The 18,283-nt window shown below is 40.7% G+C and overlaps 2 protein-coding genes across 3 annotated transcripts in view; one reads left to right on the forward strand and one right to left on the reverse strand.

The window, feature by feature from the left end:
• Nucleotides 1-5,933: 5,933 nt before the first annotated feature.
• ccl44 (chemokine (C-C motif) ligand 44) lies at nt 5,934-9,961 on the forward strand. The gene is made up of 5 exons (XM_031864130.1): nt 5,934-6,056; nt 7,148-7,277; nt 7,989-8,136; nt 8,334-8,412; nt 8,500-9,961. The coding sequence occupies exons 1-4, from the start codon at nt 5,993-5,995 to the stop codon at nt 8,370-8,372; spliced, it is 381 nt and encodes a 126-aa protein (XP_031719990.1). The 5' UTR covers nt 5,934-5,992; the 3' UTR covers nt 8,373-8,412; nt 8,500-9,961.
• Nucleotides 9,962-10,124: 163 nt separating this feature from the next.
• The window catches only part of slc1a6 (solute carrier family 1 member 6), a 13,253-nt gene continuing 5,094 nt past the window's right edge, over nt 10,125-18,283 (reverse strand). The window contains exons 2-11 of one of the 2 annotated variants that reach the window (XM_031864048.1): nt 16,782-17,048; nt 16,530-16,667; nt 16,242-16,449; nt 15,519-15,561; nt 15,115-15,243; nt 14,747-14,931; nt 14,002-14,235; nt 13,430-13,624; nt 12,236-12,370; nt 10,125-11,953 (exon numbers count right to left, since the gene is read on the reverse strand). In XM_031864048.1, the coding sequence (XP_031719908.1) occupies nt 11,755-11,953; nt 12,236-12,370; nt 13,430-13,624; nt 14,002-14,235; nt 14,747-14,931; nt 15,115-15,243; nt 15,519-15,561; nt 16,242-16,449; nt 16,530-16,667; nt 16,782-17,048 (1,733 nt within the window). In that variant the 3' untranslated portion in view covers nt 10,125-11,754. The remainder of the gene's footprint in view (nt 11,954-12,235; nt 12,371-13,429; nt 13,625-14,001; nt 14,236-14,746; nt 14,932-15,114; nt 15,244-15,518; nt 15,562-16,241; nt 16,450-16,529; nt 16,668-16,781; nt 17,049-18,283) is intronic. The other variant, XM_031864049.1, reaches the window with a different exon arrangement.

Below are 18,283 nucleotides of genomic sequence, written 5' to 3' on the forward strand. Positions count from 1 at the left end.
AACACGGTGACTGATGTACGACACTGAGAAAATCACAGAGCTTTGAGTTTGCATTAGGAAAGTATCTGAATATCTCTAGACCCGAGATGTATTTTGTTCTTCCTGGCAGCATTTGTCAAACACATACAAACGGGTTCAATTTCACACTCTAGGCACAGTCAAGACCCCTTGAGTTTTTGCAGCAGGGATTTTCAAAATAAATGCCTGAGTGTGTTTAAGCTGATTTTCTGGGTTTAGTGTTTCTGGGAGTAATGAAACAGAGCTGTGAGAAGCACAGATGTTTGGTTCCAGAAGAGCACCAGTCAACTCCCTGCAGAGGAATGCCTGACTGGCACAGGGTAACATGGAGTGCTCTTTTATAATAAAATATAAATCACATGTCGAAGGATTGGACATCATTTTATTTCCACAGTCAATAAAGACATTCCATTAAGTAAATCTCATGTGAAAAGAAAATGTAGAGCCTCCCCCTGCCCAGAGCCGGACAGGATGGCCTGATGATCCTTCCATTGATGGGAAAATGGCATGCTGAGAGAATAAACTTTTATCCTTTGCTGGTCTATTTATTTTAAATACAACAACTAGTCAAATAAATTAGAATGACATTTGTAATCAATCAGACAAGATGGTCCAGTGTTTCCTTTGCGAAACGAGATAAGATAGGAAGCACATTTCCTTGACATTTAGAGAATTCGACGGGCTCTTATCACAGGTGCCACTTAATACTTCTTGGTCAATTTACACATACACACACGCATGATGCTCACAATGACGGGATGTATAGCAAGTATGATGTTTAGCATGCTAGCATGAGCTAATGGAATGTCATTACTGTGCAGCTCCTTGGTCAGAAACTAAAGAATTTAAAATGTTGACCTAATGATGACAGCATGCGGAAAGGTAAGGGATCACCAAATATAATTTGTTCATGGACTCAAATGTCTAAACTTTTTGTCATACCAGTTTCACTTAAAAACGACAAATGTCAACATCATGGTGGCAGAAAAAGGAAAAGTCAGGAAATCAAATTAATTGGGAATCTGTACCAAGTCCCATGACTTGGAATAGTTGAGGCATTCCACTAACACAAAAAAACGTAATCCCAGGAGAGCCATTTCTGTCCAGATCAAAGTGTTGGACTGACCGACAGAACAACATTGCAAGTCCCTCATCCAAAAATCTGCGTGTCCGCACCGCTAACACTCACTAATTACATCTGGTTTGTTTATTCCGTTTAAAAACTTGTTATGAGCTGGAACTATTTCTTTAAATTGGGAGCATACATCATATAAATGATCTCAATGTCTTTAGGGCAGACAAGAATGACAAAAATGTGCTGTTCATCCTTCTGCATTCCATACTGCTCGTTGTCGGTTTCAAAACACCTCCCCGTTTGCCTGCCGCAATTCATCCCTTAGAAATTCCATGTAGGTACAGTAAGATCTGTTAGGCCGCATATTCAGCACAGTGAACCGTGTCCTCCGACATCTGCAGGAGGCCATACTATCCCTCCATACATCTCAGGCACTCCACCCCCTTAAAGAGGAAAACTTTACCCCCTCAGCCGCACTTTTCACTGCTATTGCTTCCATTTCTGATCACCCACATGCTCGCGAGTCCGCTCACCTTGACAGATACTTTAATTGCAGCAAAGATATGCAGAAAATGTATCCGTCTCAGAAGCCAACCTGTAGTCATGTGGAAGGTATGTTTTTTCAGCCGACATTCCAACCTGATTTCTTGGGTCAATTTCTTGAACACTTAACCCCACCTCCAACACACACACACACACACACACACACACACACACACACACACACACACACACACACACACACACACACACACACACACACACACACACACACACACTTTACCCCAACCCCACCCTTCAGTCCACAGACTGCATATTTTCACATCCAGGGAACAGATATGTATGCCCATAAGAGACATTGTTGCCTTTTTGTCTGAATATTTCTTAGTTCTTCCACCAAGTGTTTCAGGAGCCAAAGGATAATTTGTTCAATGTTCTGATCTGTTTTACCACAAGAACTTAGGCAGGCTCATATTGTTCTACCCTAACAAAATGTGTCCATTACATGCCCCACATTAGTGTCTAAAGCAATATTTCCTTGCATGATGGTCATGGTTCCAGCTCATGGCTCATGGTTCCAGTATTGCCCTGCCAATGTACTTAACATTTTTCCCTTTCCAGAGGACAGAATGTCCAATGCTTTCAGGCTAATGAAGTGTGATATATTGTTTTAATTTGTGAGGTTAATTTATGCATTTTTAAATCATAGGAACACTTTTATAGCAGATGTCTCCTCTATTTGGGCAAGATTACTTTGGAATCACTCCAAATAGTTTGTGATAATGTCATGTACTAAAAACATGAAATAAAACATAGTTAAGCATGTTGCATTCCTGTCATTTTCTCCTTGCAGATAACTAGCCAACATAAATAACAGGTTTCCATGTCTCCTAGCATATCTACAACGGGGAACGATAACAGAAACCTTTTCAGCTAACTAAACCATCTATAAGTGTCGGACTGTGGTGTCAATCCAGCAGAAATAACTTCAGGGAAGATACAAATTTCTCCTCCCTCCAACAGCAACCTCAGCAGATCAGAATGAAGAGCAGCCACATGTTACATTTTTACTGACTACACAATCCAAAATGTTTGCTCAATAGTTAGCAACCAAAAAGCAAATTCTTTACCGAATCTGGGTGAGTGACAGACTTGAACCCAAAAGCATGACACAGAGGCAATCATTGTAATAAGAAAGTTCAGTTTTACTTAGCTCATGGCAGGCAATGATCAAAAGAAATCAGGTAACCAGATCCAACAAGGGGCAAGCAGAGGAATCCAAAGTCCAAGAATCAGGGAAAAAAAGGATTAAACAGGCAAAACCTCAAAAAAAAAAAAAACACTGTAAGCTAAGCAATGAGACAATGTGGAGTCAATGGATCTGTGCCAGGAGATATAGAGAGTGGCTGATGAGGGAATGAGGTGCAGGTGGGGAGCTCAGGTGAGGGGCATGAGGCACGACCTCAGACAACAGGAGAGTTAGTGAAATGGTATAAAAATAAGGTTTGCAAGCATTGTGAGAAATAAACTGGTTTTGAACATACTGGTATTGTGTCTGGGGTGACCCGGTGGTCTAGGGGTAAACGGGTCATGTCTGTACACTTTTGCATCACTGCATCAAGATAAACCACTAGAGATCAGAAAAAACAAGGTTTTCAGCTAGCGTTACGTTGCTCTTCAAAGTTATTTTGAAAGTGTCAGTTTAGCCAAATCACAATAAAACACATTTTCTCACTTGCGCCATTCATTTAGAGCAGAAATTTGAAGCTATAGTAAAAGACAGTATTGTAAATTGCTGAATTCTGTTCATCATCAGTGCCGAGGACATTGTTCCTCAACATTGCTGCAAGTCGTTTTTGTTTTGCTTTGAACAACATCAATTGCATTCTATGCACCTCCATTGTATTTGAGTGGCATTGCCGTTTCACTGGCAAATATCTAAAAACCTCATCTAATAAAAGATTGACATTGTCTGATTGGCAAGATAGTAACATGGGTTTGGATGATTTGGGTGGCGAGACCCTTTTAGGACATGGGAAAGAGCAGTGGTCCAAGCAAAAGGCAAATAACAAAAACAATCAAATATTTTTACATGGTATGAAACACAATCATGTGTTTCCTTATAAATAAGATTCACAGCTCAGTTATTAATTAGCAAGAAACATTGAACACTTTGCCAATTTAATGTGTAAGAAATGAGATGTAGCAACATTTTTGTCATCTGTCATAGTTAATCAGGCTTTTGATCAATCATTTTATAGAATGTTGTTATTGGCGGCATCGTCTGACTTTGGCATCTGTGTTTGTCATTTTGCTCTACCACAAGGTCGGTTCAAAGGAATATCTTGAACAGATGCCGGCCTACATCAATTTATTTGGTTTCTCTCTGTGTAATCATGTCCGGATGCTGTTTTCTGTTGGAGCCTCTCTGTAATGGATGTAGATGCTTGACTCTCAGAAAGAGCCTTCAGCTGGTTCTTGTGGTGTTCAGTTATGGAAAGTAACACTTTTATTATGATTAATGGCCAGACAGGGGGAGGCTGCAAAGCCATATTAAGGGCATATTTTTCAAACATCTGAATCTCTTTATTGGCCAAATATATTCCATTTACTTGGTGAAATTGGTGCATTGGCATGAGCCAGACCATTAAAGAGAAATAAAAGGGGGAAAAAAAACCAAAGGCTGGAAAAACCTAAAGCACACGCCTTGGTTTCATATTGGCTGCCAGACTTATGACAGAAGTCTCTTCTGTAAATTAAAGACCCGATTAGAAGTGCCAAACAAAAGAATGTAAGATTTGTCTTTATGTGTTTAAAGAATAATTTGTGACATTTATCACTAGAGTCTCGTAAAGGCACGCCTGAAAACAAGCTTCATTGTGAGTTTGAAATCAAACATACAGCGGTGTGTCATCAACGTAGAAAGATGACACACGGATATGATATGTTTTCAAGATAACCTGAAATAGTGGGAGCATATAAACTGAACGCAAGAAGTAAGAAGCTGAGGACCGCACCTGGTGGGACACCTCTTCCAACATGTGCAGATAAAGAGCTTGCATTACCCATAACAAGCAAGCTAATTTTTTTTATTCAATACAACAATTTTCAGTAGATAAAAGAGGTATAGTAGAAAAAAGAAATTAGCCCAATTAGGTGTTTAACCGACAAAATACCAGGTATAATATCAAGAGAAAGCCAAAGAAAACAAATGAGTCTTAAAGGCTCTATATACGAGAGTGGGAGCATTTTGCCAGCAGCGGTGACAACAGCATTAACAGTGCAAACTACGACAATAGTGCAGACCTAATAGTGTTTTCCTGAGATTGAAACAGAGGGTGGGTACTACGCTTCGCAATGACCCAGTCGGTCAGGAGGACACCGTTATCAGCTGTAATCACCATATGAGAGCAGTGCAGAGCAGCAGCCAGCCCTGAGTTAGCCAGTGGGCATGCACTAAAAGCACACTCGGCCGCTTTATTAATGATCTGAATCCCATATGTTGCATCTTTAGGAAGCTTTTTAAAAATGCACACTGACTTCAATTCGCTAGGACTTTGCGGGAGGCTTTTCAAGAGTCAATAAAATAACAAAAGCACAATTACACTTACATTTCAGTTTTAATTGTACAAGAATAACATTTTGCATATTTAATTTTACATATCTACAAGAGGCATTTCTAAACCATGATTCATTTATACAGGTTGTCTCTCGGGGTCGAGTTAAGCTAATAAATTCAGTTTATCACAGTTTCCCGGTGTGTTTGGCATTTTGTCTGGAATCCCACAGAGAACATAACTCTGCTGCAAGACTGATCCAGATGCACAAGTTAGACACGCCTACTGTCCGGTCTGAGAGTTTCCACAACTACACAGCTGCAAACCAGGGTTAATTGTATATTATTTGGAAATGAAATATGTTTGTGCCATGTAAATGCCAAAATCAGGGTTGATCATGTAATCTGAAAGCTATAGGATGAATCCTTGTTGCTTTCGTCGTATAAATCTGTTTCAGTCCTGGAGGAAAAAATGCAATAAGGACAAGATAAGAGGCAGGATGAAGGAGGAATTTAAAGCCTCAAATGACACAAATGAGGCTTGCCATCCTGAGTGAAGCAGCAGGAAAGGAGAAATGAGTGAGAGGTGAGATGAGTGTGAAAGAAAAAGAGGATGAGGGAGGGAGTTTGGCTGAGCGTGAGAATGACTGAAAATGGATAAACAGAGGGTGGGAGGGGAAGACGGTAAGACAGAACAAGAGAGGTGGTGGAAGTGAGTGAGTGAGAGATGGGCAGGGAGGTATAAAGAGAGGGAGGGAGTGATATAAGAGAGGCAGCCACAGAGGGAGAGGTGACATAGTAGATTATCCTCCTCTCCTCGCCTCCTCTCTGCCATTCTCATCATGTTCATGCTGCAGATGTTGACTGTTATCTCTCTGACTGTTATTCTCCTGGCATCTGTGGAAGGTAGGACACAACCATGCTTACTATCTGTGCGTGTGTGTGCATGTGTGTGTGTGTGTGTGTGTGTGTGTGTGTGTGTGTGTGTGTTGCATGGCTTGCATGCGCCCTGCAGGTGGACAATGTGGCAAAGAGAGCGATGGCGAAGACAGAAAAGGAGAAAAGAGGAAAAGGGGTACAGCAGCAGCAGCAGCAGCAGAGAGCAAGGCACGGATGTAAACAGAGGGAGAGAACGCGGGAGGACGAGCATCTGAAATCACACATCACTCAACACAGAGAGAAAGAAACAGTCTCAGGTCTCAGTCTGCGTGATGGTGTCGTCTCGTCTGTTTGTTTGTTTTAAATGTTGTGAAAGCACTGGAAGTGCGGTGATTTCCCCAAAGGATGGATTTGAAAATCCTCTATGGCACAGCAAAGCAGCCCTGTCCTATTTTACAGCTAGCTCGTAATGCTCCTGCTGCTTCCATCACACTTTAATTTGTTTACACATTTGCTTTGGATGAAAAGGCATCGTGGCGCACCCTCCACACAAGCACACACTCCTCCTCTCGTTCTCTCACTTTCTCTGTCTGCCGTGGTCGTATGTTTCGCAGCACAATGGGATGCCATTGTAATTCCTCTGACATTCTTGTGTGTATACGTGAGTGTCCATGAGTGTGTGTCTATATGGAACTAGAGGCATGAGCACATTCTGCAGAACAGATAACATTTGCCTGTACATGAAAACTGTTTCAGTCTTTGCTAACATCTGAATATTAATTTCACAGTGTTTCAAAATCATGATTCTGTGCAGTAAATACTAATGTAAGATGCTTCCATAGCTAACGTTAATGTTATTTGTGATAATGTGCCATAATGCATTCTGTTTGAAACTTTTGTGGCTGTCATGTTCAGTCTCCTGTCCTCACTTGAGACAAATCTTTTCACTCTAAGATGACTTGGTAGAATAAAACCAAAGGTTTGAAATAGAAGAAGCCAACATAGTTTATTGAACATTAGTATAATACTGTCAATTTGCTTTTGGTTGACACCCCTCCTCTAATGTTTCCTTGCTCTTCTTGCTCTTCTTTCTCTTTGTCTGTTTCTTTGTTCCCTAGGTAATGGCGTGCAGATGCAAAGAGATGTCCAGTGCTGCATGTTGTACTCCCAGGGCAAGGTGCGTACCAAGGATGTCTTGCGGTTTGAGGTGCAGACGGAGGGGCCAGACTGCAGTATACAAGCCATCATGCAAGTATTTCAACTATCCACTCCTGGAGCTAAAGAGCACACAGCAATCTGCAGGCATGGAAAATATGCCTCTCATTAGAGGAGGGCAGAGCCGGGCTGAGAGGCATTGTCATCTTTCCAGGTCATGTTGTTATGGCAGGGCTCGGAGCTGCATTTGCCAGGGAAGTAAGAAAGGAAATATGTGGGAATAACAAGCCATCTGAAAATACCCTCCGAGCCAGCTGAGCCCTGCCGCAGCCATTCAGTCAGAACAGCAGGGTTTAGTTAAGTAAACCATTCAGCATTGTGATACCTATTGTTTCCAGCGGGTCAGAGAAATCTGATGTAGCCAGCGAATAAGGAGCTTGCTTTTTTATGCGGACCAGTTAACAAAAACATAGAATTCTTACACTGTGGTTTCTTTTGGTCCTTTCTATTTTTGTGGTTCTCCAACCTCTTTTCTTCAACTTTGCCCACTTTTGATCACAGTTTGACTTGTTTCTACCAGAGAAGGAAAATATTATTTGACTCTATTTCCAGCCACCCTACAGCATCTCCTCTTTGCGATTCATTTGAGGCTTTGCTACACCTGACATCTTTCTAGTCCTCCACATTATTGCTGATTTTTTTGTTGTTCTTGTGGCTCCAATCTTGTGATTAAAATATGGGGTTTCTGCAGAACCGTGTCCTGCCATCCTGTGTCGTGTAATAACTATTGTGTTCTTTTTATAGTCTTTACACGAAGAAGGCGGTGAAGTGTGCAGACCCCAGAGACCGGAAGGTGAAGAGGTTGCTGAGAAAGCTCCTGCAGAGACAGAGAACCAAGGACCACCGAACCATGTGGCTTCTTCCTCATGACAACCTGCCCGTCATGTCAGAGGTACATGACACAACCACCAGAAATACGTTACACTGTATGTTGAATATAATCAAATAAAATGTAAATTAAGCAAATTGATTCACTCAAAGGTGGACAGTGGTTATACTATGATGGTTGATTTAAAATATTAAGAGATTTTCATGTTATTTACATGTTACCTGAAAGATTCCTAGATTTCCTCCTCTTGTCATTACCAGGACAAGAAAAATAACTGGGCGGTTCTCAATGTGGAGTGATAGAGCGCCGTCAGATATGGAGGAAAACTCATAGTCATAAGTACGTTTTCAAAGCGGGATGTATAAAGTGTGAAGGTACCTCTCTCTTAAATGTCTCATCCAGTGTTTTTTGCATACTTTTCTACAGGCCAAGTAAACTTTCAGCAGCTCGTCATTTTACAAGGCACAGCTTGCTGGCTCTCCAGTCGTCTCGTGTCTCCCTCTATCTACACTATCTGTCTCCCTGGGACCAGACCTGGGCAGCAATACATTTAAATGGCTTTAGATATTTAAACATGAACTGTGCTTGAAATATTCTCAAACACGTGGCTGGATCAGTCTCAAAAGAGGTGTATTTACTTGTAAGATAAGTTGAATTGATTTCTTTTTGTTTTTATGGCTCATACTGTTATTTGCCAGAGTTTGCCTGGAAAAGTCCCACTCTGCAACATTACTTCTCGTGAGTGATGTGAAAAAGGTGTAATTAAGCAAACGATAAACAAGCAGTGATTTTATTGTATATGATATAAGATACTCTATGCTTATTTGTGACTTGTATACCTTCGGTATCGTGTTTATAACACTGCACACACTGTTAGACAGGTGAAATCAAAGTGGGATCAGAGAGAAGATTTCACCTGGATACAACTTCCTGTGTCACATAAAGAGCAAATGTTCCTGATATTTTGTCCACTCTATGTATCGACTGTTGAAAACCCATAAAACCCCAGTCAATCTTTGTAAATGAGGCCTTCGGGCATCTATCAGAGATTTAAATGTCTTAGCATTTGCAGTTTACGTTTGTCCTTTCCACCAATAGTCCGTCACTAAACTATGCCAAAGTATTCATGATTCAATTCATCACATGGCAAGGCTGTTAAAACTTAGAGGGCTCAATTGTGTGTGCAGCACACAAGTATTGTATTGTAGAAGAATGCTGTATGTTATCTCAAGTGAACTATTTTATAAATTAATCTGAAATAATAACTGGAGCTGCCTCACTGTCTTTTTCTGTGTATCTTCTGTGTCTGCGTGTGCAAATGCAGCTGAAGTAGATATAGATAGATAGATAGTTGAAGAAAGAAATAAACTTACAGGCAGTTATAGCAGATAGGTACTGGTGGCTCAAGAGCAAAGAAACATATAGCGAAATTACAACAATCTGAAAACTGACTGGGTTGATGAGGAAATTAAGTGCAGGTGATGAGATGGGCGGGGACACTCAGGTGAGAAGAATGAGGCGATTACTAGGCAGATCAAATCAGAGAGTTCTTTCCGATAGTTGGGCTTATCCATCCTTAAGTGTACTTTTGGGTTTAGTGCTAATTAGTAAATGTTAGCATAACACACGCAAAACTAAACCAATGAGCATGGTAAACATTGTATATTTTGTATATGTAAAATGTCATGTATATTTATATATATTATGTTTGCATTGTTACTGTGAGCACTTGTAGCATGCTGTCGTTATAGCACTTAGCCCAAAGCACCGCTGTGTAGCCTCACAGAGCTGCTAGCATGGCTACAGCCTTGTTATGAACCAACAAGTTAGAAAAAGGGGGTTTAAAACCTTGTTTACGTTAAGTAAATACATGAAAGCATTATCTATGTGAATGCTTTCATTACATTCATTCATCAGTGAGTGAGATTTGGGTCCATTTCGTAATGTAATGCACTACAATGACAGCAGAACGTTTTGACATTTAATTATTGTACATTATTATTACAAATGTTTTTCTCATATTAAATTTGGCCCATCTGTGTCTAAGTAGAACAACTTCTGGACAGGAGAATATCCTCCACCAGGGGTAGCCACAAACACAATAATGAGAATCACAGATAAATTCCTGAGCCATTTATTTGTCACATTTTATCATAAGCTGTCCATCAAAATGTTGAGATTTTCACTGAAGTAACATTAAGCTTCAAAACTAAAGTCAAACCTCTTAATGAGCATACAAGTGACAAAGTCAGAAGAGTTTCAAATGGTAAATAATTTTCAGAATAATTCACTACACTTTCCTCTAAAACAATCAACACCAAAAAGCAAAAAGCAACTGTACATTCAATTCCTCAAGGCATTCACAAACTTTCTTGACAGTACCTTTTCACAAAACAATAAAAATAAATCAATCATTAGCTTGCAATAAATTATTCCAGTCAAAATACAACTACATTAAATGTTTATAGCAGAAAAACACAGACCGGAGGGTGCAATGGTGTACTGATGTTAAGCACATTGTTGTAACCACAACAACAAAAAACATCTAATGGTCTTGAAACTTGAAACTGCATTTGTTTATACTTTATAAACATTAAAATAGAAAAACTAACTTTCACCTAGGAAAAAGGATAACTAGGAGATAAAAAAGAGAGCATAACTACAGGTGTTCCCATTAAATTGCTGTGTAGCAGTACAGTCCTTTACCCAAAATTAAAAAGCAATAGCACCAAAGAAATACAGGAAATACACACCAATACAGTATTTATAAGCTGAGTGAAAAACATTCTAACAAGTCTTTAAATATATAACTTTAACTTTAAATATATCAACTTCAAAAAGTAAAGCAAAGATTCTCCTTCACATCATCTCCAATGTTTAACAGTCAAGTATATTCAAAATTGCACAATTAAATTGCACAAGCAAACTTAAATAACATAAAAACAATCAAAACATGTCTGACACTGATGTATTAACATCCTGTTGCTTCATTTAGTGTTTCTGTGTGTAGCATGGTAGAAGCTCCATATATACGTCCTATTAGAGGTAGTCTTAATAAGAATGACAAACAATAAGTCTTTACAAAAAAAATGACATGTATTAAGTGTTAAGTCATGCAACAGAAATTATGCAGATTAAAATATTCACAAGAGCCGAAGAAACAGCTGGTGTAGTTTTCTTATGAACGGTGGTACTTCTCTTTTATAATACTGTGTATTCTAACACTGATGCTGGTAAGGAGTTTATGCTGCTTTGACTGTATAGATGATAAATCATACAAATCTTTGAAAACACAATGAAGCTGAAAACTTTTTTTAAATGACTCGGAACTCTCTTTGTCATATTGAGCTTTCCTGACATTGAATTAAAACAGGAAACAGCAAAATGCTGTTAAATAACTGGCACTCCAGGCAAAAACATTGGATTGGAGATGTAACTGTTCCTGACAGCATGTGTGCTTTTTTTCCTGTCATGAAGCAACCTCTGGGCCGGACTTTGTAGTTCCTTGTTTTGCCGGGAATTTTTTTTGTTTTTGAAGGAAAGATGTACGTTTGCGTCTGTAACTGCAAAAATGCTCTTCGAACCCCAACTGGCTGAATTGACCATTAACTATCATTGCAAGACAACCTTCTAGCTAAATGCTTTTGGTACATGAAGCCCTAAAGGGTGTAGCTCTCGTCTTCACATTGTGGTCTCACTGTTGTGGTGGTTGAGTGAATCGTTCTCCTGACAGATAAGCTGGTAGGGCTTCTCATTCTCCTCGATGACAGAGTTGCGCACCTCGGCATTCTGACTCTGCAGCTCTCCACGGGAAAGGTGCTCCACGATTCCTGCCCCGAGGGAGTCACCCAGCACATTGGTGGTGGTCCGCAAGCGGTCCCTGGGGAGAGAGAGGGAGAATCAAATAAGAGACAGGAGAAAGTAATATACAGCAGAGGCATACAAAGAAAACACTCGTGTTTATCTCCTATAAAAGCACTCACAGCTGAAAATGTATGCATGTGCCTCTAAACACAATTGAATCTGTCACTCTGCATTATGCATCAATAACCTTTGTAGTGGTGGGACCTCTGAAGCTTCACAATGACATTTAGGCTGGCAGACCCACGGAACTGTATACACAGACCAATCCCCATCAAGCTGACATTTAGTGGGAACTCACAAGAACCAATCCACAGCGATGATCAGTGTTATGTCCTCCGTAGGCAGTCCCACCGATGTCAATACGATCACCATGGTAACCAGGCCAGCCTGAGGGATGCCTGCTGCTCCGATGCTGGCAGCCGTTGCTGTGATACTGAGTGGGCGGTGGGAGGGATGGAGAGGAGAGGAGAGCGAAGACATTTAATAAAAGGGAAACAAACAAACAGCACGTGTGCTGGTGGTGGATGGTGGGAGTAGTAGAGTGAGAAAAGCACCAGGAGTTATACAATTATGTACATTTTCTCACACAATTCTGTTTTCTATAAACTGTAGAAAGTTGTGCATGTGTTGTCTAAGAGGATGATACTATAAAGGTAATTTTAGTATGATACGACCACTGTAGACTATATAAAATATGGACGTAGTCTCTCTGAAGTCACCGATAGGTATCTGAAGAGCCTTTGTGGGTGGCTCCAGCTATTGCCATCAGCGACACAGCCTATCTCTAAAAATGGGCCAAGAGGTGGATAGTCGGTGTAGCTGAGGTGACGCAGCAGAGGAGACAGCTAGCAGCGAACGACCTGAGACAGCACCAACATGTCACTTAAAGAGGCCACACCCTCAATTACAGGTGGGGTTTATACAAATTCAACCCCCATACAGTTGTCAGGAACAGGGATATTAGCTATAGAGACCAAAACTTTTTTGACAGGATATTTACCAAGTGCTGCATTTTAACATGGGGTCAATGGGTGTTGTCTTGCGTTTGGGGCCAGCCACTAGTGGCCATTTGATGAACTGCAGTTTGTGGCACTTCGGCGTTGGCTTCATTTATCAGCACAGGTGTGGTTGCTGCTTGGTCAAAACATGGTGCCTAAATAACCCACAATGCAACTCGACTGATGACAGTTTGACCATAGTATGCAAGTAGTAGAGCTGGCCAAAATATGAACAAATTATTCTTTTCTACTGATACCTTTGCGAGTTCGATACATATCGGGTCTACATTGGAATGTACTGCCTCCAGTAGAATCTACCTGATTCTGTACAGCTGCACATGTGAGTCACCATGAAACAATAGATTTTGTATTTCTCTCATCTGAGGCAATAAGACGTTGGAATAAAAAGGATGAAAAAAAGGATTTCGGGCTCCATGCCTCCAACATCCACAGTGTTTTGTCTATGTTGTAAACCAAAACTAAAGTAGAGTTACCTGATGGTCAGAATCTGACCAAAGTTTAGGTCCATGTCATTGACTTGGGCAATAAAGATGGCTGCCACAGCCTCGTAGAGGGCGGTGCCATCCATGTTGATGGTGGCACCCACAGGGAGGATGAAACGTGTCACTCGTTTATCCACACGGTTGTTCTCCTCCAGACAGCGGAATGTGATGGGCAGGGTAGCAGAGCTGAATATGCAGGGAGAGAGAGTTTTGGACTCAGTCAGACTTACAAAACATTATAGTATAATACACAGTATTCCCTATGAATTTGTATCTATTCATGGCAATGTTACTGATATTTAGGTCCTGTTACATTATAGGTTATAAGATATGCTTTTTTTTTTTGGTGGGCATTATTTTAGGTGGCTAAAATACATTTTGCTGCTGCCCCTGTTCACAGCAGTACATTGCTTTGCTCCTGGGCTGGTACTCAGGTCTGCATGTTGACCGCCATATACACGACAATGGATAAGTACCTCATACAACCCCACTTCAAAATACCCAAACTATCTCTTTTAGGTCATGGACACCAGTATCTGAGCAGGACAGAGGATGACATTCACCTAGATGAGGTTCCCAGAGCAGTGATTAGCGCCTGCAGAAGACCACCAATGAAGGTGTAGGGATTCTTCCTGGTCACCAGGAAGTAGAGCAGTGGCAGGACAAAGAGACCGTGGATTAGGAGACCCACAATGACCGACACGGTGTACATCCCCAGCTGACCGCCCACCTCTGCCAGATTCTTCATCTCTACAACCTTGCCCGCAATCAGAAACAGGATGCCGACTGGAGCATACCTGAGAGGTGAGATGATTGTTTTAAGAGGAAGATAGAGAGAGAGACACACATGTTAAGCCACTAAAGTGTATTTCTGCAACCAATTTAGGCCTTCAGAATAAGAGCAATACAACTGCTTCATTAATTTCTGTGAATCTACAACTTACAACTTGACAGATTAGCATTTAGGATTGTAATTGTTACTCAGCATCTTCAGAAATACATATACAATACTAATTATATGCAAGTGTTTTATGCCTGAACCTGTCCATCAAATTGAAATATTACACTTAACTAATTGTATTAGGTATGTTTGGAAGCTGTGGGATCTCCTCTGGAGATTAAAATAAAAGTTAATTGTGTTTAAAAATGATTGACCCACCAGCAAGTCAGCAGGCTTTTAAGAAGGTAATCCGGTCTCGTCATGTCAAACTTTAATCAATATAGCACATTTTATAATCAGAGAATCACAATGTATCCTTAAAAACAAGGAAGTTAAACTGCATAAAAAACTGGTGTGTCTTTACTGACCAGATGATGATGGACACCAGCCTCATGATGGCTTCATTGAGGCAGTCAAAGAAGTCCCTGAGGGTCTGGCCCTGCTGCTTCATGTTGCCAATGACCAGACCAAAGCACATGGAGAAAACCACCAAACCCAGAGCGTTCACTCCATTAGAGGACCCGGACACAGGGACAGTCTCCTCCACTGTCTCCTGTAATAGAAAATATGTGTCAGGAAAGAAACATTATATGAATTTCTGCAATGGTGATTGACACAAATTGTAAGGTGTAGAAAAAAAGAGACGGCAATCCCTCATTGGATCACCAGACAATATTTTCTCATTAAGAACTGCGTCTTATTTCCCCCAGAGGAGAAATCATCCACCGTCACCCACCTGTATGGTGTGCAGCACTCTGCTGAGGTTCACACTCAGGTCAGACTCTGTCACGTTGAGAGAGTCAGTGAGGTTTAGGGTCACTGTCACGTTCCTTGTGTGCACAGTCTTCTTGTACACAGTTTTATACTGCAAGAGAGAGCATGGGAATTAAACATAAACAGCACCTTAATTATGTTTGGGTGTTTTAAGTTTGTGACAGTGGAATATGAGGAAGAAAATGGGATGTCACAGACAATCTTTGTGAGATTGCCTGTGGTTGAAATGGATGCTGGGAGTTGTGTTGTAATATAAATGAAATGCATGTGTTTACTGATTTTAAAAATGAAAATAAAATGTGTTAAATGGAATAATATTACTATATTATATAATATAATATGACTGATAGGAAAAGACAGCCTCACCTGCTTGAAACAAGCCTCTACCAGATTGGGAGGAAACATGTTCCTGAGATAAAAATAAAAAAAAGATAAATAATTTTTCTTGTGCTCATGTTTCTATAAAACATCACATGCGTCGCAGCAGGTTGTATATTTTGTAATACTACAACATGTTAATAAATAACCATGGGATAATCTTGGGTAAATTCTCACTGTTCCAACTATTCTTTTGATGTCCTCATAGCTATATAAAGCCTTTGAATGGATAGTTGTTAATTATCTTGCCGAAAGTCAGATGAGAAGATTGATACCAATCTCACACTTGTTAATTAGATATGAAGCTACAGCCAGCAGCCATTTAGCTTAGCTTAGCATAGTGACTAGAAACAGGGGGAAACAGCTAGCTTGTCTGTGTCCAAAGGGAAAAACCTTCCAGCATCTGTAGAGCTCACTAGTCATCATGTATATCTTGTGTCTTTCAATCTATACAAAAACAAAAGGGTTATGTGTGATTTCCAGCGTTATGTGCCAGACTATCCCTCGGCTGCTGCTAAGCTAAGTTAACTGGTTTCTGAAAATAGCATCATATTAAGTGTAAGAGAGGCATTGATCTTCTCATCCGACTCTTGGTATTTCCAACTATTACTTTAAATGTGAAAGATATACAATTGTGGCTCAAAACAACTGATACTGTAACAACACCAGGTGTGCACCTTCATAAGTTGAGTAAAGTCTCTAAGCTGTTACCTGATGAGATCCAGGAAAGCATCAGCAGCTTGAACTGGCTCTATGTTCCCACTGTTAGCTACAGGACTGTCCCTGCTGCCTTTCCCCGGTTGGATGATTATCACGATAACAATGCCGATGAAAACCGCAATCAGGGTTGTCACCATGTAGTAGACCACTGCACGCATACCCATCTTACCTGACGCCTTGCTGTCCAAGGAGGAAATACCTGAGACAGAGTTAATCCATTTGAATTCAGTTTGCTGCAAGAGTTTGTCACCAATATGTTTGTGCTCATTAAAAGCCCACCTGTGACCAGACTGGAGACGATGAGAGGCAGCACCAGCATCTGTAGCATTCTCATTAGAAGCTCCCCTGGAAAGGCAAAGTACTTGATCTCTCTCAGGGACAGATTGTGTGGGCGTAGAGCAAAGCCCAGGATTACACCTGAATAGACGTACACGTATACACACAAAAGCACAAATGTACAAAAAGCCAAACTAAGTCAAGTGACCGCAGAGAAATTAATTAAACCTCCACGTGTTGTCCCTCTTTACTCACCCAGAGCCACGGCGGCAATAGTGAGTAAAACAAACAGGTTCCTCTTGAGGAAACCTTTGACGCTTTCCCGACTGACGGAGCTCATCCTCTCCTTCAAGCTGCTGGCTCTCTTCTCCATGACCCTGCGTAGGCGTCTCCTCAAGTCTTTTCTCTCTGGAATTGGGAGTCTCTCCGCGTCCTCGTTTAGGAAAAGATTGGCACTGGTGGGGGGCTTCTCGCTCATAATCAGCTCCAGCACCTGGTCCAGGAGGCAGGTCTCGTGGGAAACTGGGCAGGGAGCAGACAACATGGGGAGAAATAATCTGTCACATATTGAGTTTTTCTCATGTGGAGTTTTTGGCAGGGTAGAATATGGATAGATATGAAGAATTTACACATATTGATATTGATATCCAACAGGCAGAAAGCATCCGCTCCCAAACCAAAAACAGATGATGGAACATTGAGTGTAAACAGGAGGGAGAGTCACATCAAATGGACCAGGGCTGCTGTGCTTTAGAGATAGAATCTTTTTTTTAGGGTTGCAAATCAAAACCAAGCCGAGCTGTGACACAATAATCAGAGTCACAGTGAAGCTGATTGTGTAAAATATGTTACACTGCGGGTCACTTGCTATGTGGTGACAGACAGATACATACTGGCTGGGACTTAGTGACCAATCGCTACAGCGTGTAGCTGCTATTGTTTTCACCTTGTCAGTCTGTGTGTGTGTGTGTGTGTGTGTGTGTGTGTGTGTGTGTGTGTGTGTGTCATCATGGCAAACTGTGGTCTTGGAGACACCTGTTGTAGCAGGAACTACCGCAGAAGTGGCTTTGAATACTTTGCCAGGTGTTTATATGTCTGTCCGTTGACAGATTTTGGCACTGCGATAGCACCACAACTGTGCAAGATGCAGTCACGTAACTCTACAGGTGTGTAGTTGAGATCACAGATAGGTGCGGTCGGGAGTAAGGGGGGTAGGAGGTTGTTAAGTGGCCATTGGCCCCCAAATTATATTATATTAAATTATAAATGTCTGGTGTGATCCCATCCCAAGATGGTCTCTAGTTGTATGTTAAATATATTTGGGACTTGGACAAGCAAGCAATGTGAAGACATCAACTTGGACCCAAAGCAATGGTGATGGGTATTTTTCACAATTATACATTTTATAGACTAAATTATTTATTGATTAACAAAAACAAAAAAATCAAGAAAGAAAATAATGCAGCTCTGAAATCCCCTAAACCGATATGTAATAGTCCGTAATAGACTGAGCCGTCACTCAGAAATGTTATCAGTAACAAGATAAATATCCCATTTCTCCATTCTGCTTTCCACTGTGATGAAACATATATAAATAAAGTACTTGTTAAATGAATACCTAAGTATCAAAAGTAAAAGCATTGTTCATAAAGTCAAAGTTTACAATACTTATGGCAATTTTGTCTCAGTTGTTAAGATTATGAATAAACACAATGAAAAATGAATACTTAGAAGAGTATATCAAACAGAACACACAT

This window comes from Anarrhichthys ocellatus, unplaced genomic scaffold (genome assembly GCF_004355925.1).
Source record: "Anarrhichthys ocellatus isolate YVR2014 unplaced genomic scaffold, GSC_Weel_1.0 scaffold30, whole genome shotgun sequence".
NCBI classification, from domain to species: Eukaryota; Metazoa; Chordata; class Actinopteri; order Perciformes; family Anarhichadidae; genus Anarrhichthys; species Anarrhichthys ocellatus.

Excerpts from the sequence above, each read along its gene's own strand:
- ccl44 (XM_031864130.1), top strand. The coding sequence starts at position 5,993 with ATGTTCATGCTGCAGATGTTGACTGTTATCTCTCTGACTGTTATTCTC. Across the intron at positions 6,057-7,147 it reads TCTCCTGGCATCTGTGGAAG|GTAATGGCGTGCAGATGCAA; the intron begins GTAGGACACAAC and ends TTTGTTCCCTAG. Across the intron at positions 7,278-7,988 it reads TGCAGTATACAAGCCATCAT|TCTTTACACGAAGAAGGCGG; the intron begins GCAAGTATTTCA and ends TTCTTTTTATAG.